At 42.9% G+C, this 27,216-nt stretch overlaps 8 protein-coding genes and 1 pseudogene across 8 annotated transcripts; 4 read left to right on the top strand and 5 right to left on the bottom strand.

The window, feature by feature from the left end:
- Positions 1-215: 215 nt before the first annotated feature.
- H1-1 (H1.1 linker histone, cluster member) lies at positions 216-1,380 on the bottom strand. The gene has a single exon (XM_021180448.3). It carries the CDS (start codon positions 1,303-1,305, stop codon positions 664-666), a length of 642 nt encoding a protein of 213 aa, XP_021036107.1. The 5' UTR covers positions 1,306-1,380; the 3' UTR covers positions 216-663.
- Positions 1,381-2,630: 1,250 nt separating this feature from the next.
- On the top strand, positions 2,631-3,236 carry H3c1 (H3 clustered histone 1). The gene has a single exon (XM_085830779.1). The coding sequence runs from the start codon at positions 2,662-2,664 to the stop codon at positions 3,070-3,072; it is 411 nt and encodes a 136-aa protein (XP_085686905.1). The 5' UTR covers positions 2,631-2,661; the 3' UTR covers positions 3,073-3,236.
- A 579-nt stretch (positions 3,237-3,815) lies between these two features.
- Positions 3,816-4,449, top strand: H4c1 (H4 clustered histone 1). The gene has a single exon (XM_021180466.3). It carries the CDS (start codon positions 3,953-3,955, stop codon positions 4,262-4,264), a length of 312 nt encoding a protein of 103 aa, XP_021036125.3. The 5' UTR covers positions 3,816-3,952; the 3' UTR covers positions 4,265-4,449.
- A 2,369-nt stretch (positions 4,450-6,818) lies between these two features.
- Positions 6,819-7,230, bottom strand: H4c2 (H4 clustered histone 2). The gene has a single exon (XM_021180465.3). The coding sequence runs from the start codon at positions 7,184-7,186 to the stop codon at positions 6,875-6,877; it is 312 nt and encodes a 103-aa protein (XP_021036124.3). The 5' UTR covers positions 7,187-7,230; the 3' UTR covers positions 6,819-6,874.
- A 4,246-nt stretch (positions 7,231-11,476) lies between these two features.
- LOC147001044 (histone H3) lies at positions 11,477-11,947 on the bottom strand. Its single transcript, XM_085830780.1, has one exon. The coding sequence runs from the start codon at positions 11,937-11,939 to the stop codon at positions 11,529-11,531; it is 411 nt and encodes a 136-aa protein (XP_085686906.1). The 5' UTR covers positions 11,940-11,947; the 3' UTR covers positions 11,477-11,528.
- A 778-nt stretch (positions 11,948-12,725) lies between these two features.
- On the bottom strand, positions 12,726-17,490 carry LOC110308108 (histone H2A type 1-B). The gene is made up of 2 exons (XM_085831223.1): positions 17,343-17,490; positions 12,726-13,178 (listed from the first exon to the last, which is right to left on the bottom strand). The coding sequence occupies exons 1-2, from the start codon at positions 17,416-17,418 to the stop codon at positions 12,754-12,756; spliced, it is 501 nt and encodes a 166-aa protein (XP_085687349.1). The 5' UTR covers positions 17,419-17,490; the 3' UTR covers positions 12,726-12,753.
- Positions 17,491-17,561: 71 nt separating this feature from the next.
- Positions 17,562-18,053, top strand: LOC115029090 (histone H2A type 3-like; annotated as a pseudogene).
- Positions 18,054-18,673: 620 nt separating this feature from the next.
- LOC115029089 (histone H3) lies at positions 18,674-19,135 on the top strand. Its single transcript, XM_029468396.2, has one exon. The coding sequence runs from the start codon at positions 18,677-18,679 to the stop codon at positions 19,085-19,087; it is 411 nt and encodes a 136-aa protein (XP_029324256.1). The 5' UTR covers positions 18,674-18,676; the 3' UTR covers positions 19,088-19,135.
- Positions 19,136-24,476: 5,341 nt separating this feature from the next.
- On the bottom strand, positions 24,477-26,056 carry H1-2 (H1.2 linker histone, cluster member). Its single transcript, XM_021180449.2, has one exon. It carries the CDS (start codon positions 25,997-25,999, stop codon positions 25,361-25,363), a length of 639 nt encoding a protein of 212 aa, XP_021036108.1. The 5' UTR covers positions 26,000-26,056; the 3' UTR covers positions 24,477-25,360.
- Positions 26,057-27,216: the final 1,160 nt, after the last annotated feature.

Here is a 27,216-nt window from a genome sequence, read left to right on the forward strand (position 1 = left end):
TATTCACTTCCTCACAAAACCAAGCCTCCAAGCACCTAGCATTCCTGTAAGGACCAGTCTTGGTGGGCTTGAATTAAAAAATTCTATTGTAGCCGGGCGTGGTGGCGCACGCCTTTAATCCCAGCACTCGGGAGGCAGAGGCAGGCGGATTTCTGAGTTCGAGTTTGAAGCCAGCCTGGTCTAGAGTGAGTTCCAGGACAGCCAGGGCTACACAGAGAAACCGGTCTCGAAAAGCCAAAAAAAAAAAAAACCAACCAAACAAATAAAAAAAACCCTATTGCATGTGAACGTTTGCTGCAGTCCACTCTTACTGACCAAACACCTGAGTTCTCATTCTCATTGGCAACATAGGACCTTACCTGGTTGAGGCGCCAGGTCATTGCAGTACCATACCATAGAGAGCTTATCCACCACACCTGGAGAGGGTAGCGCCTCCCAGGGCTATCAGTTATAAAAGTAAAAAGCTATTTTCACAGGATCTCAGGGAAAACAAAGCTAGAAACTAGACTGACCTGAATTGTTTACTGGGGAAACTAAAGCCTATAAGCCACCAGGTTTGTACCCAATTGCAGTAGTTGTGCTGTGAAACGAGTGTCAGGCTCTTTGAGTTATGTTGGTGGCTCTGAAAAGAGCCGTTGGGTTATAGAAGAAGCCTCCAACTGTTCACTTTTTCTTGGGCGCTGCCTTCTTGGGCTTAGCTGGGGTCTTTGGCTTTGTCACCTTCGCCTTGGAAGCCTTGGGCTTCACTGCCTTCGCCTTGGCAGGGCTTTTGGCTACCTTCTTGGCCTTCACCACCTTCGGCTTCTTGGGGCTCTTGGAAGTCTTCTTGGAAACTGCAGGCTTCTTGGGCTTCTTCGGAGTCTTGACAGTCTTCTTAGCTGCAGCCCCAGCAGTCTTCTTAGGTTTCTTAGCAGCCCCGGATGCTTTCGCCTTCACTGACACCTTGGTGGTGATGGCCTTGGACTCAGCCTTCTTGTTCAGCTTAAAAGAGCCAGCAGCGCCGGTGCCCTTGGTCTGCACCAGTGTGCCTTTATTCACCAGGCTTTTCAGCCCCAGTTTGATGCGGCTGTTGTTCTTCTCCACATCGTACCCCGCCGCAGCCAGCGACTTCTTGAGCGCGGCCAAGGACACGCCACTGCGCTCCTTGGAAGAAGAAACCGCCTGCACGATGAGCTCTGACACCGAAGGCCCCGCGGGCTTCTTCCGAGGAGCCGCAGCTTTTGCCGGCTTCTTGGTCTTCTTTGCAGCAGCAGGTTTCTCCGTGGCAGTAGAAGCAGCCTGAGCGACTGGCGCCATCTCCGACATGGTTACTGATGAACAGATAGACCCAAGACGAAGAAAAGAAGTAGAAAGACAAGGCCCCTGCACGGAGTATTTATAGAGCAGTGCTGTGCTGTGATTGGTGCATGCTAACGCCCGCCCCCTGGACCCTAAAGCCCCGCCCCTCGTGCCCCCTGGCTGCCTGCAAGATTTCAGAAACTAACTCCTTTGCGATTCCACCGACCTATCTTCGGGTTTGTGCGCGTAGAGGCGGCCTCAAAACTTCTCCGGCTGGCTGCTTGAGGTGGAATTTCAACCACAGCAGATTCTCCTTGTACTCTCCTGTTTTATCATCAGAAAGTGGTAGATGCCTATCAAAAAGTAGCTCAACTAGTGAAAGGTGGCTGTAAATTAGTCAATTAAAACCCAGAAAGCCAGCTTGTGGGCCTTCTCTGCGGGTTTCAGTATAGATTCTTGGCAGTACTGGGAGCTACATATCGTTACTTTATATTTTAGTTACGCAAGAGGCTTAGTGTTCTTTTAAGGAGTGTCAGCTTGCGACAGTGATTTCATATTGTGAGCCAGTAGTAGCTCAAATAAAAAGAGAAAAGGCAGGACACGACTTTTCCCAGGATATGCAAGTACTCAATAGCTCTGGGAAAGTCTTGCCCATTTTTTTTTTTAAAGAAGAATTTAAAAATGCAATCCTAACATGCTATGACAATTTCTATGGTTTATAATTTAAAAAATTGTTTTCGAACATATCAGTGATCTCTGGCCAAAAAAGCGTCAAAGTATTTTGAAAATTCAATCTCCAAATGCAAGAACTCAAAGCATCCATTCAAGTACAGCCATTTAATGAAGAAATGCTCAAAATAACCCGAGTCAGACGTCTGTACTTTTACTCCCATGTTTCTCTCCGTTTCTTTACAGTGTGGGTTGCAACAACATGGAGACTTTCCACGCAAATGAAGAGTTCTAAATCTGCTGTTTTAGTGGCTATTTACGAAAGGCAGTAAACCAATCAAAAGATAGAATCTGACCTACTCTCCTTCAATGTAGAAGTCACATTCTTACATTTCAATAATGGAGATATCAAAATTGTTCTCTATTCTTCAATGGCACTAAGTACAAGCTGTAATGTGTTTGGAAGCAGGTGTGCTGTAGAAGATAACAGTCACTGGAATTTTATTCCATTTTCTTTAAAACACACACATAAAAATAAGTACCGCTGCAGACTACCTTAGCACCAACTGCAGTTCTTAAACTTTAACCAATCAGAGTCTAAAACGTCACAGATAACCAGTATTTTTATCCAATCACTATTCTTTGCATACTATAAATAGTAGTTCTGAAGTCACCATTTCCAAGTTCTCACCCGCTTGCTTTCTAGTTTTTGCTATGGCTCGTACTAAGCAAACCGCTCGCAAGTCCACCGGCGGCAAGGCCCCGCGCAAGCAGCTGGCCACCAAGGCCGCCCGCAAGAGCGCCCCGGCCACCGGCGGCGTGAAGAAGCCTCACCGCTACCGTCCGGGCACCGTGGCGCTGCGCGAGATCCGGCGCTACCAGAAGTCGACCGAGCTGCTGATCCGCAAGCTGCCGTTCCAGCGCCTGGTGCGCGAGATCGCGCAGGACTTCAAGACCGACCTGCGCTTCCAGAGCTCTGCTGTGATGGCTCTGCAGGAGGCCTGCGAGGCCTACCTGGTGGGTCTGTTTGAGGACACCAACCTGTGCGCCATCCACGCCAAGCGTGTCACCATCATGCCCAAGGACATCCAGCTGGCCCGACGCATCCGCGGCGAGAGGGCATAATTGTACAGTTCTTAAGGAATTAACAAAAGGCTCTTTTCAGAGCCACACACGATTTCAAACAAAATGGCTGTAATAATTTACTCTATCCTTAGGCGAACTTGTATATTCCCTAGTGTCTACAACGGTGGTTACTAAAACTTGCAGTAGGAATTGTAATAGCCTTAAGTTGATTGCACGATTTTCCATGTAAGCAAATACAACATGGGTCATCTGAGTTTTACCCGTGGAATATACGTATTTAAGATAGTATATGTTCTGAAACTAAAGACAAGGTTTAAGGGTCGGATCTCTGACGACCTCGCAGGCTTTCGGTCCTCCTAGGGCTCCGATCCAAAGAGGGATCTGTGATGTCACTTTTCCCGCCGTCGGTCTTTAGGTTCTTTAGGGGCGGAGCTGATGGGCGAGATTTGTGACATCACTTTCCCGCCGGCGCGCTTTTGGGTCCTGACTGAGGGGCGGAATTTGTGAAGTCACTTTCCCGCCGGCGGGCTTTTGCTTCTTTCCCCGCATGGCTGAGGGGCGGGATCGGTGACGTCACTTTCCCGCCGGCGCGCTTTCTGGTCGTGGCTGAGGGGCGGGATTTGTGATGTCACTTTCCCGCCGGCGCGCTTTCGGGTCTTGACTGAGGGGCGGGATTTGTGATGTCACTTTCCCGCCGGCGCGCTTTCGGGGCACGGTTGATGGGAGGGATTTGTGACGTCACTTTCCCGCCGGCTTTCGGTTCTTTCCCGCCAGGTATTATTGGCGGGGTTTATGACGTCACCATCCGGCGAGCGGGTTTTCGTTTGGGTGATTCTGTTGGGGGTGGGAGATCAAGGCCAAGCAGCTATATAAAGGACCGACTCTCTGCCCTGAACCCATTTTCCATTCTTCGTAAAACATGTCTGGTCGCGGCAAGGGAGGAAAAGGCCTGGGTAAAGGCGGCGCCAAGCGCCACCGCAAAGTCCTGCGAGACAACATCCAGGGCATCACCAAGCCCGCCATCCGTCGCCTGGCCCGGCGTGGAGGAGTGAAGCGCATCTCCGGCCTCATCTACGAGGAGACCCGCGGTGTGCTGAAGGTGTTCCTGGAGAACGTGATCCGCGACGCCGTCACCTACACGGAGCACGCCAAGCGCAAGACCGTCACCGCCATGGACGTGGTCTACGCGCTCAAGCGCCAGGGACGCACCCTCTACGGATTTGGCGGCTAAGACTTTTTAGTTTGTATTTTCTTAACCAAAGGCCCTTCTCAGGGCCGCCCACATTTCCTGAAAAAGCGCTGTAATACTGAACCACCTAACAGCTTGGGCATCTCCGAGAATATCGAGAAATTGAGAAAATAAACCTTGAGTGCCTTTGGAGAATTGTACAGTCAAGTTTGCACCATTTTCTTGGAAAAGAAATACTGTCTTATTAGGTGTGCGCAGCTAAACTCGGTTCCTTGAGGAAAGCCTGAGGCATAGGAAAGCAGCTAAGCATGGTTAAGCATGGTTCTCATTAAACCACGTTTAAGACGTCTGTAAGTCCGGGCGGGGTCCAAGTATAATCATTGTAAGGCAGAATTAAACATTCCTCATAATTCTCAACCATTTGCCATCAATTAGTGGCCTTTTTGCGAGAAATTTTTTTGTCTCTTTTTTTTTCCTCAGAACAGGCAGTGTCCCAGCGGATTCATGTCTTAAAATCAGACATGGTGATTACACAACTAAGATAAATGGCATTGTATTTGAGAACTCTAATGCTGTGTAAGTATAGTAGCTTCCATTTCATAACCCCTTTTACAGCTTCACCCTGTGGCCAAGGTTGGTAAAGGCGGGGGTGTTCTTGGAATGGTTCCTGTAGTCTGTTTTTTGTTAATATGATTAGACAGTATAGGCAGATTGAGGAATAAATATCTGCTACAATTTTGGGGTGAAGCAGTGAGAGTTTGAGAGCACAGGTGAAGGGGATGTGAGCTCACTTCATGACTGAAAATAGGAAAATAACTTTTCCTGCAATGAATGGCCTAGACAACATGATCCTTCACCCAAGTTCTTGCTTTACTGTTTACCACCACACCCAGCTTGCTGGCAGTTTTTTGCCTTCCTCCTCCTCCTCCTCTTCCTGCAGGACCTCCTCCTCCATCTTCATCTTCTCGTGGTTTTGTTGTCTATATATTTTTTCTTTCAATTATCTTTATTTTATCATCATTTACAAAGGAGAGATTTGAACCTCAGCCTGTCACTGTTAGCTAGGTCTAAGTATCTCTCCTTGATTTGGGAATTCCTGTTTTCCAACCGTGAATTTCTGGTAGAAAAATGAACTATTCAGCATAGCTTCATCTTAAACTAATGAATATAATTCATGGATAACACATCCTGGAAAGTTTCAGGAGTAGAGCAGACAGAAGAACAAGAAAATGTGATCTCTTGATCGTGATTGATCATTTTATCCTTCCTCTAAATTCCTTTGGGAGGTATTTGTTTGCTATTAGGTAATGTGCCAGCCGCTCCCTGAGGCCAGCAGAAAACACTGGATTCTCACCAGCAGTAAATGCCACGTAGATGCAGATCTGGGATTGCAGCAAGATGGTCGGTCCTAGCTTCTCAAGCAGGCCATGGAGTTATATTGAACATAAACTATTTTACAGTACCTATGCATTTTAGCAGGAAGAAAAGTGTTTTAACAAAGACACTACAGAAAAGAGAGTTAATTGCGAATGCCTGATAGTTCTGCTCTGTGCTATTAACAATTGTGTAATTTTTTTAGTGTTCCGTTGTTAACAAGATGCAGTTCCAGGGCTGATGAAAGGGTCCAAGAACTGAAAAAGAGTATACAACACATGCTGGCATATAATCTCATTTCTGAGTTTCTCTGAATAGCACAGAACATATGCTGGCTTCTGCACCCATTTCTGGAGTGCTGGGATGACAGCTGTTGGTCAGTGTGTAGTGTGTTGGCTAAAACTTCGTTTTTTCACGCTACAAATGTTACACTACATTGTGTTTTATGCCATTAATCTCATTTAGTTTCACTATTTAGTCGACTGTCAAAACTCATGGGAACAGAATTAAAGACCCATACCACTATATGAAAATATTGAAGCCCTGTACATGGTGTCAGTGGTATATACAAATAACCTGTATGTACACACCCTTACATTTTATATTATCTTGGTATTACCTGTAGTAATTAATACGATGTAGATTTTTATGTCAATATTTGTTTTAATGAACTGTTTAAAAGGGAGGGCTGGTCAAGAAAACATCACGTATGTCAAATCCACTTATCTGTAACACACACACACACACACACACAAAGTGCATGCTGATGAGTTCTCGACCTAAGGCTTGCTCTGAAGCTTAGATCTTCAAGCTTCACTCTTTACTCAACTGTGTTTACCTCCAGGACCCGATGAGCCTGTTTCTTTAGTAAATTCTCATCTGGATGGTTACCTTTGGGAACCTACCCAAGGTTATTTTCAGGCGGTGGTAATGAGTCGTTGAACTTGAGGTTCTAACAGCTTTCCTCACTATTCTAGGTTTTAAAGACTGTCCTTGAACCCGTCCTTGAACAAATCCTGAGAAGAGCCTTTCAGAGTGTCTTTTAATTTGTACAAGGTGAGGCCTTCTTATGACTTTGTGCACAAATTCAGCCTGGAGAAAAATCTGAATTCAACTATGCTTACTATCCACAGCCTTAGTTAAACCTGAAGCTATCGGTGAGGGTGGCTGCTAGTGTGGGGGAAGGGTGAGGGAACCAAATGCACAGCTTTTTAAGTAATTAAGTGGGTGGCCCTGAAAAGGACCTTTGTTAACAGCTAAGAAATTTGTTTCAGTCCCTTAGCCGCCGAAGCCGTAGAGGGTGCGTCCCTGGCGCTTGAGCGCGTAGACCACGTCCATGGCGGTGACGGTCTTGCGCTTGGCGTGCTCCGTGTAGGTGACGGCGTCGCGGATCACGTTCTCCAGGAACACCTTCAGTACACCGCGGGTCTCCTCGTAGATGAGGCCGGAGATGCGCTTCACTCCTCCGCGCCGGGCCAGGCGGCGGATGGCGGGCTTGGTGATGCCCTGGATGTTGTCTCGCAGGACTTTGCGGTGGCGCTTGGCGCCGCCTTTGCCCAGACCTTTTCCTCCCTTACCGCGACCCGACATGGCTAAACTCTTACAACCTCTCACCAGGAAGCTGATGAACTAAGAATACGCTGTGTTATTATAGGCTCTTATCGGACCTGGTTGAGAACCTCAAGTGGGCGGGGACCAAAGGCTTCTTTTGCTCAGCCCATTTCAGGGCGGTAACTCTGGAGTAGTGTATACAGCACGTGCAGGCATCATAGAGTCCCTGAGGTTTCCCCAGATTTGAGTATACTGCTTTTAGTATATGTTATATTGTTCTATAAGGATTTTAGCAAGGAGTTACATTTTTATGGACCAGTACCTGGAGGATTAAAACAAACACCTCTGTAAAGTATTTAGGTTTAAAACATCTTTTTAAAAAATTCTCCAGGTGCCAAAAGACCATGTGATTATTGTTTCTTAAAACCTAAAAATTCAAATGTGAAAGATACTTTTAAAAATAAATTGTAAGAGAGTTTTGTTAATAGGAATTGAAAGAATCGTTACAAGTAGAAGTTATTAAAGTTCTACTTGTCAACATAGCTCAAGCCCCTTTGCCTAGTCATATAGATGCACTTGGCTATTCCCTGTCTGCAATCCATTCATTGCTGGTTTGGATTGCCACATTTTTTATTAAAGCAGTAAACTGCATGATGCTTGTATTCTATTTTGCCACACCTACACAGTGTATGCTCTCATTCAAAGGAATGAATTCAGAGATAATGGAACTGGTAATTTTCCTGTTCCCCCTTTATACTTATAAAACCTGTCTGATAATGCTGCCCACAGTTTGCTTGCTTGGGTACTACATTAGAAGAGATAATAAATATTTTTACCTGTTACTATTTGTGCTGGGTAGTTTTATTCCAACTTGACACAAACTAGAGCCATCATACAGGAGGAACCTCATAAAAAAAAAAAAAAGAAAAAATACCTCCATAAAATCAATCTGTAGGCAAATCAGTACGGGATTTCTTAATTAGTGTCTTATGAGGGAAGTGTCCTGCACGTTGTAGGTGGTGCAGTTCCTGGGCTGGTGAGCCTGTGTTCTACAGGAAATCAGGCTTGGGGGGGTGGGGGGGTCAACGTAGAGCAAGCCTGTAAGCAGCATCCCTCCATGGCCTTTGCAACCAGCTCCTGCCTCCAGGTTCCTTCCCTGATTGATTTCCTATTCCTTACCTCCTTCAGTGATGAACAGTGATGCAGAACTGTAAGCCTAATAAACTCTTTCCTACCTGAGTTGCTTTTGATAGTAGTGTTTTATCACAGCAATAGAAACCCCAAATAAACACTATTTTAATACTCTTCCTAGAAGTATTTCCATATCAGGCTATTATTTCCAACACACTATCAGTATCACCAAATGTGTATCAGGATTACATTTTATTACAGCATGTAATGAAGTATAGTGACAGATCTTGTTTTGTATTTCATGGGTGAAGATTTAAGAACTGTTGGTCCATTTCCCAAGGTGAATTAACAATCACAATGCAGCCATGTTACAGCTCAGTTTATGAATTTCCATTCACTTATTTTGCATATGTTTAATTTTACTAAGGCTCTCTGAATACTTGGAAGTTGCCTCTCCCAGTCTACACTGTAAGGCCTACTGCTAACTTCTGTCTTTCTGTGCTCTTTTTCTTTCCATTTTCTATTTCTAGTCCATCTTCTCCTCTTCCTCCTCCTTCTCCTTCTTCCTCCTCCTCCTCCTCCCCCCACTTCTTTTCCTCCTCCTCCCACTTTGCTTCCCCTTCTTCCTTTTTCCCAGAAAGACTCTTGCTATGTAACCCTAGGTGGAAATTGCAATTCTCTGGCCTCAGTCTCCTCAGAGCTAAGTAGCAGGTTTGTGCCACTGTGTATGATTTTTACTGTTAAAACTTGTAATCTAAACAGCAGATCTTAAAACTTGACTTCCAAGTTGTCTTTAAGAGCCTTGAACTTTCATACAAATATCCATAACACAACTGTTTTCTTCAAGAGTACTAGCTGTAAACATTATCATGTGCCTGATATCAATCTGTGTGCAGTTCCTGGAGGATGGAAATCATGTTTACTATAGATCCTGGAACAATCAATCTCAAATGCATACTATCTGTTAAATTACATATATATATATATATATATATATATATATATATATATATCAAGGTAAAACTTCACAGTTAGACCCTCCATCTGGGCTCTAGGATGGATTTGGCAAAAACATTTTTTATATAACTTACAAGTTATATAATACAAAGCTACAAGTTACCATAAAGAAAGACCCAATAAATGATTTTTTAAAAAAGTGTTTTTATTCCAAGTGGAGTTCAGAGAGGCAATTGTGGGAGAGTAAGCTATAGTAGAACACTAACGAAAGATAAATATTACTTTAGCAAAATTTGAAAATTAGTTTGTGGTTTTGTTTTTGTTTTTCCTGCTCTACAGAGAGAATAGGGGGATATTAGACCATACTACCTTCGCTTGCTAAGAACAAAAACAACAAATCTTTAAGATTTTTAAGTACATGGTGATAATTTATAAACTGAGCAGAGTCTATGCAATTAAGTGATGCTAAGTAAGATGTAATTTCGGAAGCTTGTTTGAGTTATTTAAAATTTTTATTAAAAAACAATATATAGCTCAGAAAAATTGAAACTATGCATTGGAATATATTCTAATGATAATCATAAAAGATAGATGGTGTTGATTCCAATTTCAAATGGAGAAAAAGATTCATCTGAGATGGCCTAGTAGGCACTTATGATAGAATCTGAGCCTGTGCAAGCTTCCCACACAGTGGCTACTATCTGCTGCTGAGGACTATCCACTACTGAGGACTCTCAAAGAAGATGCACAATTTTATTATTTATTAAGATATTGTTATATTTGTTATATTATGAAATTCTATTAAATCTTCAAATAAATGACTGAATGTAGAATCCAGTTTTTAAATGCATGCTTCTAGTAAGGACAATGAGGCAAGAAGAGCCAGACCCTTGAAGACTGCTCATCTGATTCTTACAGAAAAATAGCAAGTTTGCTGCCTTTCAGCAAACTGTACCTAAAACTACTTTGTTACAGAGGAGAGTAATATATATATAGCAGTTAAGCAGGGGACATGAATGCCAGCACAGCAAAAACCAAATATTTAGATATTGAGCATTCAATGGACATCATCACCATAAGACAGCATATGTGGATGACATATGGTTGCCAGGCAGAGCTATCTACAGCAGCCTCTCGGAAATCAAATAACTAGACATATACCTTTTCTTCCTTTTTGTTTGGTTTGGTTTGTTTAATAGGTAATCTAAGCAAGTGCGATGCCTTTTGACCTGGACCCCAGTCTCTTCTAATTTCAAAACAAGGTCTTACTAAACTACCAAGGCTGTCTTTGAAGTCATTCTGTAACCAAAGGGACCTTCAAACTTGTGATCCTGCTGCCCCACTCAACCTATGTAAGAGTATCAGGGAGTGCAGATGTGATTTAAAAGAAATTATCATTTTGTAAGCCAGGTTTTTATGTCATTGTATTTGCTATTATTATCCGTGGAAAATATATCCACACGAATCACCCACTCAAGTTAAATCTTGGCAGTTTGTCTATTCACATTCCCGATTTAGGCGCTGTTACATGTAAGAAAGTAGTGGGAAAGGGATGGGAGCCAATGTCTGGAGTGAGAGGTTGTGTAGAGAGGCCTCTGTAATTTAAAGTTCAGAAATCGTGAAAAAAATTTACAAAAACCAAAAATTCTGACGATTGCCTTTAATATCCCAGCATAATGTAAATTGTATTTAACTTGAAACACTACTTTACTATCCAGCCTCTATTAAAACATAAAAAACAAAACATTTTAAGTTCTGTAATAGATTTTAATGAGTAACAGCAAAAACAGTAAATATTGCACAGTATGTACTGGTAGCTTCTAGGACAGACAAGTGTTGGAACCAGCAATATGTGAACAAGACACATGGATATGACCTGTAGTGGAAATTACACAACAGAGAGCACAATCAAATATATGTCAAGAAAACAAAACAAAAATCAAAAAGACAAAACCCAAAAACACAGAGCACCAAGGAATTAAGACAAGCAATACTTATGACATAAATCCTGACAGTCCATTACTTGGCCACTTACTACAATATGTAAATTACTAATTTAAAGACAGTTTGACTGCTATTCCAGGACAGGAGTTCAAATACCACCAACCACTGAAATGAGAACTGATGCCCTCTCTTGAAGACTGTAGAAAGCTACAGTGTACTTATATATATAATAAAACTAGATAAATCTCTGAAAAACAAAGTTTCCAAGACAGTAGAAAAGTAACAGCTGTTTTACAGACACTGTGGGTGGCTCTGAAAAGAGCCTTTTGGTTCCAGTTTGCACTTTAGTTTAAGCCCTCTCGCCACGGATGCGGCGGGCCAGCTGGATGTCCTTGGGCATGATGGTGACACGCTTGGCGTGGATGGCGCACAGGTTGGTGTCCTCAAACAGACCCACAAGGTAGGCCTCGCTCGCCTCCTGCAGAGCCATGACGGCCGAGCTCTGGAAGCGCAGGTCGGTCTTGAAGTCCTGCGCGATCTCGCGCACCAGGCGCTGGAACGGCAGCTTGCGGATCAGCAGCTCGGTCGACTTCTGGTAGCGCCGGATCTCGCGCAGCGCCACGGTGCCGGGGCGGTAGCGGTGAGGCTTCTTCACGCCGCCGGTGGCCGGGGCGCTCTTGCGGGCGGCCTTGGTGGCCAGCTGCTTGCGCGGGGCCTTGCCGCCGGTGGACTTGCGAGCGGTCTGCTTAGTACGAGCCATGACGTTAACAAAGGAAAACAGACAGACACTATCGTGAGCTACAAGGCGCTGTCGACCTTTTAAACAATCAGACTATCCGCTATTGGACGGAAGAACATTCAAAGGGCCCGCGCTTTGTTCGGATTGGTCAGCCTCTGTTTCTAAATCCTGGTTAAAAAGCTTTCAGAACATGCACACTCTCCGCCTCTCTTCCCCTCCATCTTTGCTATAACTTTAATTTTACACTGTAGTGTATATAACTCCAGTGAACAGAGATTTTATACAAGAAAATTTTACATTTTACATACATCAAATTGTCTCAAACTTTAAAAACTCAATTCAGGTAATCAAGCAAGTGAACATAGAAATTTAAACAGGTTTCGTGAGCTTTGCAAGACCTAGTTTAAATGTAGTTTATCAACTAAAAAGAAATCTTTGTTAAGCCGATACACACAGGCAGATCATGTTAATGAGAATACTGCCGAAACTATGGAAGTGGGATTTAATGATCCTTAGCCCTTACTACCACTATGCTCTTAGACAATCGTGACGTGAATGACAAACGTGGGTGCCAACTTATAGTATGTTCTAAAGGTTTCATCTCTACACATTTTGGTTCAAACTAAGTAAGGTCGCAAAGATTTATTTCAGGGAGTAATAGTATTAAAGTCAACTTTCCAAGATTTAAAATTACTTTGTAACCTTTCCATAAATGTATGAAAACCACAGTGGAAGGAAGAAAAACGTTTCACGAGGTGGCAGCTCATTTCATGGAAAAATGTGGGTGGCTCTGAAAAGAGCCTTTGTTTTGTGGGCAGTAAAGACAAAACCCAGATTATTTCCCCTTGGCCTTGTGGTGGCTCTCGGTCTTCTTGGGCAGCAGCACGGCCTGGATGTTGGGCAGGACGCCGCCCTGCGCGATGGTCACGCGGCCCAGCAGCTTGTTGAGCTCCTCGTCGTTGCGGATGGCCAGCTGCAGGTGGCGCGGGATGATGCGCGTCTTCTTGTTGTCGCGGGCCGCGTTGCCCGCCAGCTCCAGGATCTCGGCCGTCAGGTACTCCAGCACGGCCGCCAGGTACACCGGGGCGCCGGCGCCCACGCGCTCCGAGTAGTTGCCCTTGCGGAGCAGCCGGTGCACGCGGCCCACGGGGAACTGCAGGCCGGCCCGGGAGGAGCGGGTCTTGGCCTTGGCGCGAGCCTTGCCGCCCTGTTTGCCGCGCCCAGACATGAATGCGTTTAAATGTAAAAGGAAAAGCAGAGAAAGGAAAAAAAACCAGTAAATTCTGAAGCTGAACAGCAAGCATTTATACTAGTTGGAGGTATTCTGTTTGTGTTTCTCCCATTGGTTAATACGTTGTACCCAATAGAAAGCTAGAATTTGACCTCCTCATTTGCATAAAGGCCTGCATTTTGTTTTTCGCATCTAGTCTGTTTTTACATGGTAGTTTCAAAAATAAAAACCACGTGGATTCTGGGATTTAAACTCTGGTTTTCATGATTAATAGTCAAGAACTTTTTTTACTTTCTTTTCCAGTTTTTACTTAAATGGAAGTAAGTAAATGACTGATTTTCTTCTTTTCATCAAGGTCTTTGTAGTCTTAAAAACTCTGAAATATAGAGTAGGAGTGTTTCTGAGTTGTTAAGCTACTGTCCTGTTTTCAGGGTTTAGAATTGTGTTTTTATGACAAGGAAAGTCAGTGTGGCACTTCCTCAACCTTGTATTCCTGGTAAGGCCATTTCAGGTTTATTTACTTCTTGATCTTGACGTAGAATCTTATAGAATATTACCAAACTGTTTTATGAACCAGAGTTCAAGATTCCTTACCTAATTTAGCTTCTTTTAAACTGCTTGTTACAAACAAACAACAACAACAGAAAAACAAAATCCCTCTAGCAGCAGAGTGAGATACCAGGATGTGGTCCTCAATACAAGGAGTAAATCATTTCAATCAGCTACAAACTGTTTCTGAATGGTCATCTTTGGTGGGCTTTTCATAATAGATTAGGTACATAATTTGAGGTTCTATGGCAGGCTTTCTTTTAGCTCCACCAATATCAAAGAATGTAAAAGCTTGCAAAATTATTCTTCATCATGGTTGAATTATCCTTAAACTGACTGGAAAATAGAGACTGGGGAGAAGGAGACCCTGCCCTGTCACTGACCCAGGAAAACCTGCAATATATGAGGCTGAGGAGGTCCTGAAGAGTTTGCACTGAAAAGTGTTGCTGTCTTGGTGACTGGAGACAACATAGATGAAACATCTATGTTCAAGGAGAAAACATCATTTCTTTGGTCCAAGGCCAGCCTAAAAGAATGAGACTAAGGACTCTCCTGCTCCAGGAAACCTTGCCCAGCTCCTGTTGAGCTGTTTCCATCATGTTCTTGGTCTTTTTTCCACTTGACATGACAAAGCATTTTAACCATTTTTTAAATTCCCTGTTACCTTACCTTCTACTCCTTGTGCCTAGCCAGACAATAAGTATAAAAGCAGGGGCACGTCTCATGACTCAGTGTCTGATAATGTCGGTGTATCACATAGAGATATAGAAGAATGAAAAGAACCACACAGATACACGAGTCGTGTGGGAGCATCACAAGAAAGATTGTGTAAACTATTCTTAAACTATGCCAAAATCCAGTGTAACTGAGGTGGTGCTGTGGCATTTTCATCATAGACCTTAGCAATATAAATCAAAGAAAAGATTATTACATAGGTGCTCAGGTGTAGTAAACAAATAACAGATAACAGTTAACAATGTAATCAACTGACCCTGCTTCAGTTTATAGAAAGGATTTATCAAAATTGAGCTTTTATTGGAGTGTGTGTCTTTAGGTGACAAAGGGGATATAAAAAAAAAAAATCCCTTGTGTCGAACACTGCTATTTTCAGAATTATTTAAGGAGCCTGGGCCAGTTTGAACAATGGAGAAGAAAAACAGAAGATATGAATCATGGAAACATAATGGAAGAAATGTCACAAAAATGTCTTGTTTTCAAATAGCAGTGAGTAGACTGTTTTGCATTTACAGTTTCCCAGTGGAAAGTATCTAGAAGTCTAACCGTACATGCCTTCTGGAAAGCAAGATGGTATTTTGGTGAATGAAAATAGCCATTCTCGAAGGCAGCTAGGGAACAAGTATGGAAAATATTCTATAATTGTGATTCAATCTATAAATCCCACCTCTTAATGTTTCCCATAAGGTTTTTACAAAACTGCATAGAGAGGTATCACTCTGTATTTTTATGATTTAAAAATTTGAAGTTACTGGTAAGTCTCCAATATTTTAACTAATGGTCAGGTAGTATATTTTAAGGACATTACTATGAAAAACCCAACAACAGGAGTCACTCACCAATAAAACCAAGACAAAAACAAACATAAAACAAGCAAGCAAAAAACCAAAGACAGAAGCAAAAATAAAAACAAACGAACCACCACTGCTGGAAATGTAAAGGAGTAGGACAGAAGGCTTGAAAAGCAGGCCTTAAGTCCTATGTTCCACACTACTCAAGGTCAGGGAGGACTGGGAGACTCCCATAATCTTAGTACTTGAAAGGTAAAAGGAAGAAGATCCAAAGCTTCATGTCAATCTCAGCCACATAGAGATTTCAATTTCTTCATTAAATTAAAAATGTGTTGAAAGATGCTAAGGCAGACTTGAGAAGCCTGCATTTTCCTCCTCACAATTAAGGCAGAGTACGGCATTCGTGTCTCTTGTTCATGCTCCCTCAGATAATGAACTGTCTGGACTTCCCGCTACCTGTTTCTTTGAAGACCTTGCTTATTTTTCCAACATTTGCCATGGTTTCTTCCAATATGGCATGATCAAGTAAAACATCAAGTATTCATGTCTTTTTGTGTAAAAGAAACAGAAAATAAAAAGGGAAAGGTATGAAGACAACAGAGAAAATAATCCCTACCTTGAGAGATCCACTTCAAAAACGGTAAGAATATTAACATTACTCCAAAGGGACATTCTCAAGGTAAGTAAGCTTCAGTAACTGTATGCTATGTTCTTTTCTTGCTGTTAAGGTGGGGTGTGTATTCTCTCACACACACACAGAGAAATGTTACTAAGACAAGTATTTTAACCATGGTATTTTGTATGTATGAGAGTTCTCCGTCTCTCGACTTCTGTGTCTGTCTCTCTGCGCCCCCACCCCCAATCGCATTGTGTGTGTGTGTGTTTTGTAGTCCAGGTTTCTCTGTGTAGCCCTCAGCTGTCCTGGAATTCTCTCTGAAGGACTGGCTTGCCTCATATTCAAATCCTCCTGCCTCTGTCTCCCAAGATTAAAGGAAGGTATATCACCACTGCCCAGCATTCTAACAGCTCTTGAAGTCTTTGCCTAGCCTTTTCAGGAGCCTGCCTTTCATAGTCAACGAATCGATAAACCAATGAGAAAGCAGGGGTAAAGTCCCGAATCATGGGTAAAATATTTTAAAATATTTTTCATGAACTACTCATTCTGAGCAACTTTATTTTCTCCTGTCACCACATACTCTCAGTTTAAAAATGAAAAAAAGAAAAAAGAAATTTAAAACTTAACACCCATTAAACTATTTGCCCCATCTGGTTCCTAGTCTTCCTGCACAAATGCTCCAGGCACTGACTCTTTCCCAGTCAAAGCCTTTACCAGTTTTTAAACAAATTACTTTGTAAGTCATGGAAATCCAATTGTCAACATGGTGGTTTTTCAAAAAAGCTAACTGGCTACAAGTTATTTATAATTCCTCTGGTTCCATCTACTGTCAATATCCTAGCCTCAATGTAAACGTCACAATACATAAGAAACAAGAAAAAACAAATTAGAAAGCTGTGGTTGCTTTTCACTGAAGGGCAATTGGCTGTAATGTTGTAATACTCAATTTCACAGTAGGAACCTACTTTTAAATAAACATTAAAGGCCAACTCCTACAGATACCACTGCTACAATACACTGAGTAATACTCATGACACAAACTGGGAAAATGGCAATCCTTAACTGAGCAAATGCTCAATTTCAATTTTTCATAAAGCCAGTTTGGCTGACAAAGTTAGGTCATGAATTACAACTCTGTTGTGAAAAGTGTGGGTGGCTCTTAAAAGAGCCTTTGTGTTTGTTGTGAGCTCTGTAAGCTCACTTGGAGCTGGTGTACTTGGTGACGGCCTTGGTTCCCTCGGACACGGCGTGCTTGGCCAGCTCCCCGGGCAGCAGCAGGCGCACGGCCGTCTGGATCTCCCGGGACGTGATGGTCGAGCGCTTGTTGTAATGCGCCAGGCGGGACGCCTCGCTCGCGATGCGCTCGAAGATGTCGTTGACGAACGAGTTCATGATGCCCATGGCCTTGGAGGAGATGCCGGTGTCCGGGTGCACTTGCTTCAGCACCTTGTACACGTACACCGAGTAGCTCTCCTTGCGGCTGCGCTTGCGCTTCTTGCCATCCTTTTTCTGAGCTTTAGAAATGGCTTTCTTAGATCCCTTCTTAGGGGCTGGAGCAGATTTAGAAGGCTCTGGCATTTTGCTCAAGAGAAGATACGCAAAATGATCAGAAGCTGGTAGCCAGAGAAGGCGCACTTATTTTATTTATACTCCTGAAATTCAAATGAAGGCACAAGTGCCTTTACTTTTGATTGGTTAAGAATAATTGCCTCAAAGGGTTTATGCAAATAAGAGACCCAAAATCCCATCTACAATTGGGCAGGAGAAGAAGACCATTTTGACCAATAGGACGACGATATTTCGTGACACTACACAGTCTATGTGGTATGTTAGCAGTAGGTTACAGTGTTTCCTTATTTGAGAACTTTTAGTGATGTCTGGACAGTGCAAGTGGGGCGACAAGGCTCCCGCCAAAGGCAAGAACGGCTCCTCCCGGCCGGCCTACAGTTCCTCCTGGGCCGTGGGCGCCGGCGCCCCGGTGTACCTGGCGGCCGTTTTTGAGTATCTGACAACCGAGATCCTGGAGCTGGCGGGTAACGCGGCTCGCGACAACAAGAAGACGCGCATCATCCCGCGTGACCATCGCGCAGGGCGGCGTCCTGCCCAACATCCAGGCCGTGCTGCTGCCCAAGAAGACCGAGAACCACCATAGGGCCAAGGGAAATATATTTAAGTCAAGAAATTATACGATTAACGTATCTAACAGCTCTTAGATACGTTATCCACTTTTTCCCAAGATCAGCTTGTGATGACCTATAGTGCCCTGCACTTCTGTAGAAAATACACAAATACTGCTCTGAGTAGTGAGTGTTCATATTTAAAGGTCCAGTTTCCTACGAAGTAAAAATTGGTAACCTTTAAAATAACTCACCCACAACGCTTGACATACTAGTTGCTCCCTTTAAGACCAAGAATGTGAGTTAAGATTGTTGGACCATGAGTTTTCCCAACTCCAAAGTACTTACAAGTCATTACCCTTTGTACCTTGTAACACAAAATTACAAAGGAATGGAGCAACGTCTAAGCACTCAGACTTGCGATCACCGCATCTCGAAAACAAGATTGTGGTTCCATATGGAGATAAAACTATTAAAAACACCAATTTTAATTTTTAATTTTTTTTTTTTTTTTGTAAAGACAAAACGTAACTTGACACTGTCGAAACAAGGTAACCAATCAGATACTCTTAAAACTACCAATCACAAAAGCTATTTCCTAGCCAATGAATTTGTGGCGCGCGACTTTCAAAAAGTTGCAAGGCCAATCAAAATGTTTCTTAGTATATTTAAGGGCAAGATTTCTTTCTTCCTGCACTTTTCTATTTTCCCTCCCAAGAATGGCTCGTACTAAGCAGACCGCTCGCAAGTCCACCGGCGGCAAGGCCCCGCGCAAGCAGCTGGCCACCAAGGCCGCCCGCAAGAGCGCCCCGGCCACCGGCGGCGTGAAGAAGCCTCACCGCTACCGCCCCGGCACCGTGGCGCTGCGCGAGATCCGGCGCTACCAGAAGTCGACCGAGCTGCTGATCCGCAAGCTGCCGTTCCAGCGCCTGGTGCGCGAGATCGCGCAGGACTTCAAGACCGACCTGCGCTTCCAGAGCTCGGCCGTGATGGCTCTGCAGGAGGCGAGCGAGGCCTACCTTGTGGGTCTGTTTGAGGACACCAACCTGTGCGCCATCCACGCCAAGCGTGTCACCATCATGCCCAAGGACATCCAGCTGGCCCGCCGCATCCGTGGCGAGAGAGCGTAATGTGTTATGCTTTCTGTTTCAAAAAAGGCTCTTTTAAGAGCCACCTAAGATGTCATGTAAAGTTGCTGTATACTTCTGATTCTTAGTATCTCACTTACAGTATATGTTTCAACAAAAGCTAGCAGTTATTTACATTTGTTTTAGAAATTTTTTTATAGTCGCTTTACCATAAAATATATATATATATAATATGTAAATATATAATCCTACCATATGAATTAAACTTTCCGCACAGAAAGTGTTGGTACTAAAATTATAGGCATGAACCTGAATTATAATTAAGTTTGTAAATTGAAGTTTACCAAATGCTAATGTTGGAACTATAAACCAAGGAAATGCAGCAAAAATAAGCCAAAATGACAATACAGAATAGTAGAAAAAGCCGCGACACCCATCAAGGGCCTTAGAAGTTGGAGATGGAAGCGGGGCGTAGTACTCCACGCCTTTAATCCCAACACTTGGAGGCAAAGGCAGAGGAAGGTGGATTTCTGACTTGGAGTACAGTCGGGTCTACAGAGTGAGTTCCAGTGCACAGAGAAACCCTTGTGTCGAGAAAAAACAAACAAACAAAAAAACAACCGGAGCAAAACAAAAAATGAAGTTGGAGATGGGGCTTTCATTAACTGCCAGGTAAACTTGCCTCTAAGCTTTGGCTTTTTCAAAGAATACATGGCCTCTCCACCCTACACCCAACTATCCCAACAAGCCAACTAACTATTCACTTTCACAGTTCATCTCCATTAAGACTCTGGACTCTGGCCCGGGGGTATAGCTGCTTGCTGTGGTGCTTTGCTGGGGATGCCATTATAAGACACAGGGAAGGAGAAAGCATGTGATGGGCAATATAGAGTCAGCTGTAAGCAATCTGAACACTTGATCCTCGGGGAAAATTCCTGGTACAACTTTAGAACATCTTATAGATTCAGCACTGAATTGCATCTTCCTAGAAACAAAGAGGTCCTCAGGGAAGAAAGTAAAAATTAGAACTGTGAATCATTAGAGAGACCCCCAACAGACAAGTCTGGTACAAATCAAATGAACCAAGCATTTCTTAAACTCATCAGGAGGTGTGAAGCAAGATGATAAAGAATTTGAGGCCTGGCTGTCCCAATACAGTGAGTAACAGGTCAGCGTGGGCAACAAAGTAACTTGTTTCAAGAGAGAGGAAGAGGGGGAGGAGGAGGAGGAGGGGGAGAGGGAGAACAGGAGCTTAGACTGAATTATTATTTATAATTTTTTACTAAATTTCAAAGCATTTTTTCCCATTAAGGGATTTTGAGAAGTTAACTACTAGCAAATATTTCCAGCCAGTCTCACAACAAACAAATGTAGTTATTCTGCTAAATGGGTTTTTACCAAATCGGATAATCAAATGTAAATTTGTCTTCATCATCTTCAAAGGTGACTGTGTTTCAGGTATTAAGCTATGCCAAGGTAGGCCGGAGAAGCTGTGAGAGACCGCCCTTCCTTAGACCCTAAACTCTGTCAGCACTGGTATGAGGAGACAGGTAGGACAAAGCAGGAAAACATCAGGATTCTCTATAAACTTCAGGACGACATCATTATTATTGTTTCCTTAGAAACAGCTAGATACTACCCCAGAGCATGTATTTTTGTTTTCCTACACTATTAATATGAGAGCTGTAACTGACAAGCATTTTAAATTTAGCTAGTCTAGTCCAAATTATACTTCAATTCCAGATTACAAAGACATCATATGAGTAAAAAAAATTGACAGAATAGTTTCATATTATTTATTGAAAGTCTATTTGTTTATCCTGGTTGATGGAATTAAGATAGGTTTCAGTTGTTTTAGTTTTTAATTAGAAAAATTTAATTAAACATATGATCATATAGTTTTGTGGAAAATTATTACTGTATAGAAGATATACTGATTCATAGAGCAGAAACTAAATGAATCCTTGATGTTCCCAAGCCTCCATTCTTAATCTCTAAAACTGGAAAAATAATAATAGTACCCCCCTCTATTTGCTATGCCAAGCCTGTGTCAGGAAATGAATGTATTAATTACAGCTACTATGTTTGGCTTGCTACAAAATCGTGCACATGAAATACTAGCTCTTAGCAAGTGTGACCACAAGCCCTGAATCCCTGCTCTCTTTCAAATGTTTCTAACAGTGTGAGCCTGCATGCCTAGCTTCTGTTCATCTCTAGCTAGGACTGCAAACACAATGAAAGCTATCGGGAGGAAGGATGCAAACTTGTAAAGAAACGAGAATGTCACCTCAATGTCTGTTATGTTGGCATGAGGTTCTCTAACCTAAAATCAGAATAAGTTGTCCTTATGGAAGTATCTCCATTCTGACCCCTGGAAATGGAACAATTGCGACCACTCCGGAGGTCAGATGGCAGTGCCCTGAGGCCTTACTCAGACAACAAGGCTGTCAATGCACCTTGAACCTCTGTCTGGACCAGTTTTCACCAACTGTGTCATCTTTTGAAGCTTGAGCCCCACTTTCCTGGGCTACCGTCATTCATTCTAAGTTCCCCACTCTAACTTTATCCTTGAGTTTTATTCTGTTCTGTGAACTCTGAACTAAAGACTGTGGGTGGGTTATAATGTTTAGCTCTCAAATAAAAGGAAATATTTCATATAAAAGAAGTACAGATGGAGACTGAAGATATAGCTTAATGGAAGATCATTTGTCTGGTATACACAAGACCCTTAGTTTCCCCTCTAGTACCAAAATGAAGGAAAAGTATTAAAAATAAATCTAAAAAATATATTTATGCAACATTTCCTATATTCAGATCTATTTTAAATATCCAAATCCAATAAATTGAAACCCAAGGAAGCATTGAATGAAAACTAGAAAATCAATTATCTTTTCTTGGAATGATTCTTTACATGTCTAACTATTTGAGTGCTGAAAGCCTACCAATGTATAGAATTGAAAAATATCTGAAGGTGCACTGTAGTTGATAGTTTGAATACTGTCATTAATTTGAGCTTTGTTATTATTATCATTTTATTGTTGTGATGGTTACGGTTATGTACCGGTGATGTAACTCAAGGCATCTCCCATGGCAGACAAGCAGTCTACCCCTGAGCTACAGACCCACATTCTCAGTCTTACTTTAAAAATTTTGGTTTTATTTGAAGTAGCATGTTTGTTGGCTGGGTGGTTGGTTATTTTGTTTTTTGTTGTTGTTTGTATGTGTTTGTTGTTTTTGTTTTCTTTTGACAATCTCTCTACATAGCACTGGCTGCCTTGGAACTTATTACATACACCAGGCTGAACTTGAACTCTCAGAGATACCCTCATGTCCTTCTGCAGAGTGCTAGGATTAAAGGCCACCACACTCAACAGGTTTTCTTTTGGTTTTTTTCTGACAAGACTTTGCTCTGTCTACAACCCAGGATCCTCCTACTTGACCTTCCTAAATGTCAGCTTTACAAACCTGCCACCACACTGAGCTATATTTAGCATCACAATTAGATCTCCACATTGCTGCTACAATTGAAAAAGAGATTCAATTCTGGTCAGTAAGGTATTTCCAAAAACTAGAATTCATATCACCTGGCTCCAAGAGGAAATGAGAAACTCAGAAGGGGGTGGGGGGTGAATAAGAATATGAAATTCTGCCCATCTTTTATCTAGGCCCTTCCCTGCAATTTTGCTCCGTTCTATTCTTACTTTTCTTGTTCTCCTTTCTGGTGGCTTAGAAAACAAGCTCGTCACCTAACATCAGGTGACCACTGTTCCACCTTTTAATTTTTAATTAATTTTTGATTCAGGATCTCAACTACGTTGCCCTACCTAGTTTAGAACTAATTGGACCAGCCTCACCAAGAGCTCTCAGAGATTCCAATAATCAGACACACTGTCTTCATTATTTCAGTATATGACTTATTAACAATACACATTTTCAAATACTCTCATCATAAACAAAGATGTAGAGGAAAGGTCTGAGGTCATTCTAAAGTTGAATTGATCTAGATTGTTTCCACAGTCATGGGTAGCTAATTGAACATTAGAAATAACATACATTCTGGACTGAGATGAACTACAAGTACAAAATATATTACAAAGATATAAGAAACAAAAATATAGATTATTACTCATTTTATATTCATTTTACAATGGAAGACAGTATTTTGGATCGAGTAGATTTAGAGTGGATTTTCCCTATGAATACTGCTTTTAGATTTTAAAGTTACATATGTGCATGGATCTGTTCTCACCTTATGTATCAATGGACAGACCTGGTCTAAAATTCTTAATTCATTTGTACAGAGATGGCTTCAATAACTAAGTGGTTTTAATGTCCACTTTCTTTGCTTCTAAAGAAATAAAATTTCATAAAGTATTATTGCAAACAACAATAAAGATGCTTCTACGGTTAAAAATATTGGAACATATTTGGAGAAAATTCAAAGATCTATAGATAGATAACATGTTTTTACATAAGAAAACTGCTAGCTCTACAAATGTGCCTTAACACAATCTCAATAAAAATACCAAGAAGCTTTTCTCTGAGTGTTGGGATACTAACAATATCTTCAAATACATTGTCAGAGACACATTCCAGTGGTAGAATAACTGCTAGCACGTTCAGTCCCCTTAACAACGAATATAAAAGGAATACCTTGAAAGATTTTGAGAAGAGGCCTGGAGGTGGCAAGGGTTTAATGTCAACCTAGTCTTCCAAGACAGCCAAACTATTCAGAAAAACCCTATCTCAGATGTCAACCTAGTCTTTCAAGACAGCCATAACTATTCAGAGAAACCCTATCTCAGAGAAGGGGTTGGGAGAGGGCGGGGATGGGATGGGATGGGGTGGGGTGGGGGTGGTCTGACAGCAACAAAAATAACAAAAAGGTTGTGAGAATTAGTTATCTCCTATTATAAGTTTACCAAACAATATTTGAATCATTGCTACGTACCAAGTTCCTCCACATTGACGATAGCACCGAGAAGAGTTAGTCTAATTCTACCTTAGAAACTACAAAAAAGACGCAGGAAGTTGAGATTCGGGTTATTCAAGGAATTTAACCTATGGCAAACATGAAATAAAAACTGGGAAGAATCGGGACAGGGTCGGTCCCAAGGGCATGGAATTGCGAAGATGGGTCTATTTATCATGCTCTGTACTAAAACAGCTGTTTGCTCATTTAAACTGAGGGCTCAAAACCCTGGGAGAAAACGGGAGATTTTTACTTTCTGATCTCCTGACTTTCCCATGTTAAACACTTAGGTCACTGAAATCAACACTAGATCCACTGAGCAAATTTCTGGTTTAGGTCTCCAAAAACCACGTTTCACATCTCTCACTATATGGAAGACCAGAAATATGATCCAGGCTGCAACAAATCAGCAATCTGAATCTCTCTCTTAAAGACTGTGGGTATGAAAGAGTCCAACAGTGAATGAAAACTAAACGCTTTTTATTAGAAGCACACAACTTTCAACAGATAGCCAATTTAACATTTTGGATTGTATAAAGCATTACCAAGAAACCTCAGTATTTATAAAGTCAATCTTTAGTGACGACACACACGTATAAAGCAAGCGACTCCGGAAGGTGACGCAAAACAAAGTTAATCTACAACTATGCTGCATCAAAATAAGGCAAAGAAAGTATAATTGGTAATGGTAAAAAACTTTAAAAAATGGCTGACAAAGGTTGTGACGCAGTTCAACCCACAACTCCATCGCTGTGGCAAACAAATCGAAAGTAAGAGAAGCAATCGTTTCAGTCCTGAGTTCAACTTAACTGTGCAGGCTAATCGTTCCGGCAGCTGCCCCATAAATGTCTTTAATGTTAAGGAAGGCAGTTCGTTGGCGCCAGCACCCCACCTTCTCCCAAACTTCCAGGCTAACCCCCAGAAAAGAGGCTGAGCACTGAAGCCACCTACAAGCCCCGGATGCGTTTCTCCAGGCAGGAAGCTCAAACTTGGGGATGGCGCCCAATCAAACTAAGAACTAGAGTCCTGGGACGGAGTGAGCCAACCCACAAGCAGGGCGGAACTTTCAAATCACCTTGCAGTCCAATACGAACTAGCGCCGAGGGTTGCTTTCAGCAGCTGACAGCCGTGGGGGGAGGGTGTTCCAGGCCATAGCACTTCCTGAGCCGCCCAGCACAAACAAGTCTAGGTGGGACACGCAACCCCACCCATCCCACCGAGGGAGCGAGTGCTGCCGGGGCCGAGTCCCACGCAACCTTGCTTCATTAATCACAAATGTCACAGCTCTTAAGTGGAAGTGGTGGCTCTGAAAAGAGCCTTTTGGGACTGTTAGAGGAGGCAGCCTACTTTTTCTTGGCTGCAACCTTCTTGGCCTTGGCAACCTTGGGCTTGGCAGCCTTCGGCTTTACGGCTTTAGACGCGCTCTTGACCTTCTTGGGCTTGGTGACCTTCGCTTTCTTTGGGCTCTTGGCCACTTTCTTGGTCACTGCCGCCGCCGCGGGCTTCTTCGCCTTCTTCGGGGTCTTCTTGGCCGCCTTTTTGGGTGTGGCAGCACCAGTCGCCTTCTTGGGCTTCTTGGCTGCTCCCGCGGGTTTCTTCGCCTTGGCAGCCCCTGTCTTCTTAGCCTGGGGCTTAGCCTCGCCGGAAGCCGCCTTCTTGTTGAGTTTGAAGGAACCGGAGGCGCCGGTGCCCTTGGTCTGCACCAGGATGCCCTTGCTCACCAGGCTCTTCAGGCCGAGCTTGATGCGGCTGTTGTTCTTCTCCACATCGTACCCCGCGGCCGCCAGCGCCTTCTTGAGCGCGGCCAGGGACACGCCGCTGCGCTCCTTGGAGGCGGCCACAGCCTTGGTGATGAGTTCGGACACCGGGGGTCCGGACGCCTTCCGGCGCACCCCAGCGGGCTTCTTGGCGGCCTTCTTTTTGGCAGGCGCCTTCTCCGCAGGGGGCGCGGCAGCGGGGGCAGCAGGAGCAGCCTCAGACATGATGAGTCTCTGGAAGTCAGGAACTAGTGGCAGTACACCGATAGAGTAGCGCGGGCCCGGCCGCTGTATATATAGAGCGCAGGCGCGCGCTGATTGGTGCTCCGGCGGCCTGCCTGGCAAGCTCTGAGCAGCCGCGCTGCGCCCAACTTGTGTTTGTTACACTTCACAAAAAGGAGAAAATATTAAAATGTCTTGCACCAAATCTCTCGAGTTTGGTCGGTAAAGGATCCGAGAAGTCTCAGGCTTCAGGATATATGTTTATTTTTTCCTCATCCCTAAAGACAACGCGCCTAGGAGTCCCTAATTCCCCCAACTCCAAAGGAAGTCCGGGGTAAATAGAGACCACTTTCTGTTTTTCTTCTAAATTACCTGGTCGCTCCTTTGCCCTTGAAAGTTCTTTTTCTCAGGGACTATAGAACACATGCTTCCCTTAATTTAGGGACAAAAATGAAACGATTTCCGCCTAAATTTTCACAATTATTCTGTTTCTTCGCAAGGGAAGTAACACAAGTCCTTAGTAACTTCTGAGTACAGACCCACCACAACTATGGACTAGGACTGGGATTTCCAGTATAAAACACTTGGGGTAAATTGAGAGGGGGTTCATAAGCCTTGGGGGTGTATAATGTGATGGGGGCTTTAGAACTTAAATATCTGATTTAAAGACACTGACTTTAAAATGCTTTACATTGGTGGGGGCGGGGCACCCCATTCACTTCTATGAAGGGAGACCTTTGGCTATATTTTTAAAGCTCCTGGTTCCCCTCTGAGTTTTGCAAGGTAGGGGTCTAGCTCTGAAGAATAAAGATAATAAGAAAGGAAAGGAACCCTAAAAGTTTAGATGAGCCCTCCCCCAAATGCAATTAGAGTCTTTGAAAGATCTGTTTTTAAAGTGATGAGGATTTATTTGCTTATTTGGCAGCAATACAGATATATGTTTCAGTGCATGGAAATTCTAATCTAGAAAATAGTTTGTCTTAGTACAGGAGGATCTTCTAGACTTGGAGACTATGAGGTGCAGATGTCAGTAAACTTACTGGCTTTCCTAAAGGTTACCTTTGACATAGATTTGAACAAGCTAAATATTTGAAATAGAAAATGTAGCCAATTTTACCAATAAGATAAGAGACAAGATAAGTACAAATTATCATGTCATCTATAATGGACAGCTGTATGTCAACACTTCTCAGTTCCTCGGAATATGGCAATCTGCATTC

This window comes from Mus caroli, unplaced genomic scaffold (genome assembly GCF_978045245.1).
Source record: "Mus caroli unplaced genomic scaffold, Mus_caroli_1 scaffold_15, whole genome shotgun sequence".
Taxonomy (NCBI): domain Eukaryota; kingdom Metazoa; phylum Chordata; class Mammalia; order Rodentia; family Muridae; genus Mus; species Mus caroli.

Bases quoted from the DNA above. Each gene is read 5' to 3' on its own strand.
- H1-1 (XM_021180448.3), bottom strand. From the start codon at position 1,305: ATGTCGGAGATGGCGCCAGTCGCTCAGGCTGCTTCTACTGCCACGGAG.
- H1-2 (XM_021180449.2), bottom strand. From the start codon at position 25,999: ATGTCTGAGGCTGCTCCTGCTGCCCCCGCTGCCGCGCCCCCTGCGGAG.
- H4c1 (XM_021180466.3), top strand. From the start codon at position 3,953: ATGTCTGGTCGCGGCAAGGGAGGAAAAGGCCTGGGTAAAGGCGGCGCC.
- H3c1 (XM_085830779.1), top strand. From the start codon at position 2,662: ATGGCTCGTACTAAGCAAACCGCTCGCAAGTCCACCGGCGGCAAGGCC.
- LOC147001044 (XM_085830780.1), bottom strand. From the start codon at position 11,939: ATGGCTCGTACTAAGCAGACCGCTCGCAAGTCCACCGGCGGCAAGGCC.
- LOC115029089 (XM_029468396.2), top strand. From the start codon at position 18,677: ATGGCTCGTACTAAGCAGACCGCTCGCAAGTCCACCGGCGGCAAGGCC.
- H4c2 (XM_021180465.3), bottom strand. From the start codon at position 7,186: ATGTCGGGTCGCGGTAAGGGAGGAAAAGGTCTGGGCAAAGGCGGCGCC.
- LOC110308108 (XM_085831223.1), bottom strand. From the start codon at position 17,418: ATGCCAGAGCCTTCTAAATCTGCTCCAGCCCCTAAGAAGGGATCTAAG. The intron at 13,179-17,342 runs ATGGCAAGAAGC...TTTTTTTCCTTT, and splicing joins TTCTAAAGCTCAGAAAAAGG to CTCTGCTTTTCCTTTTACAT.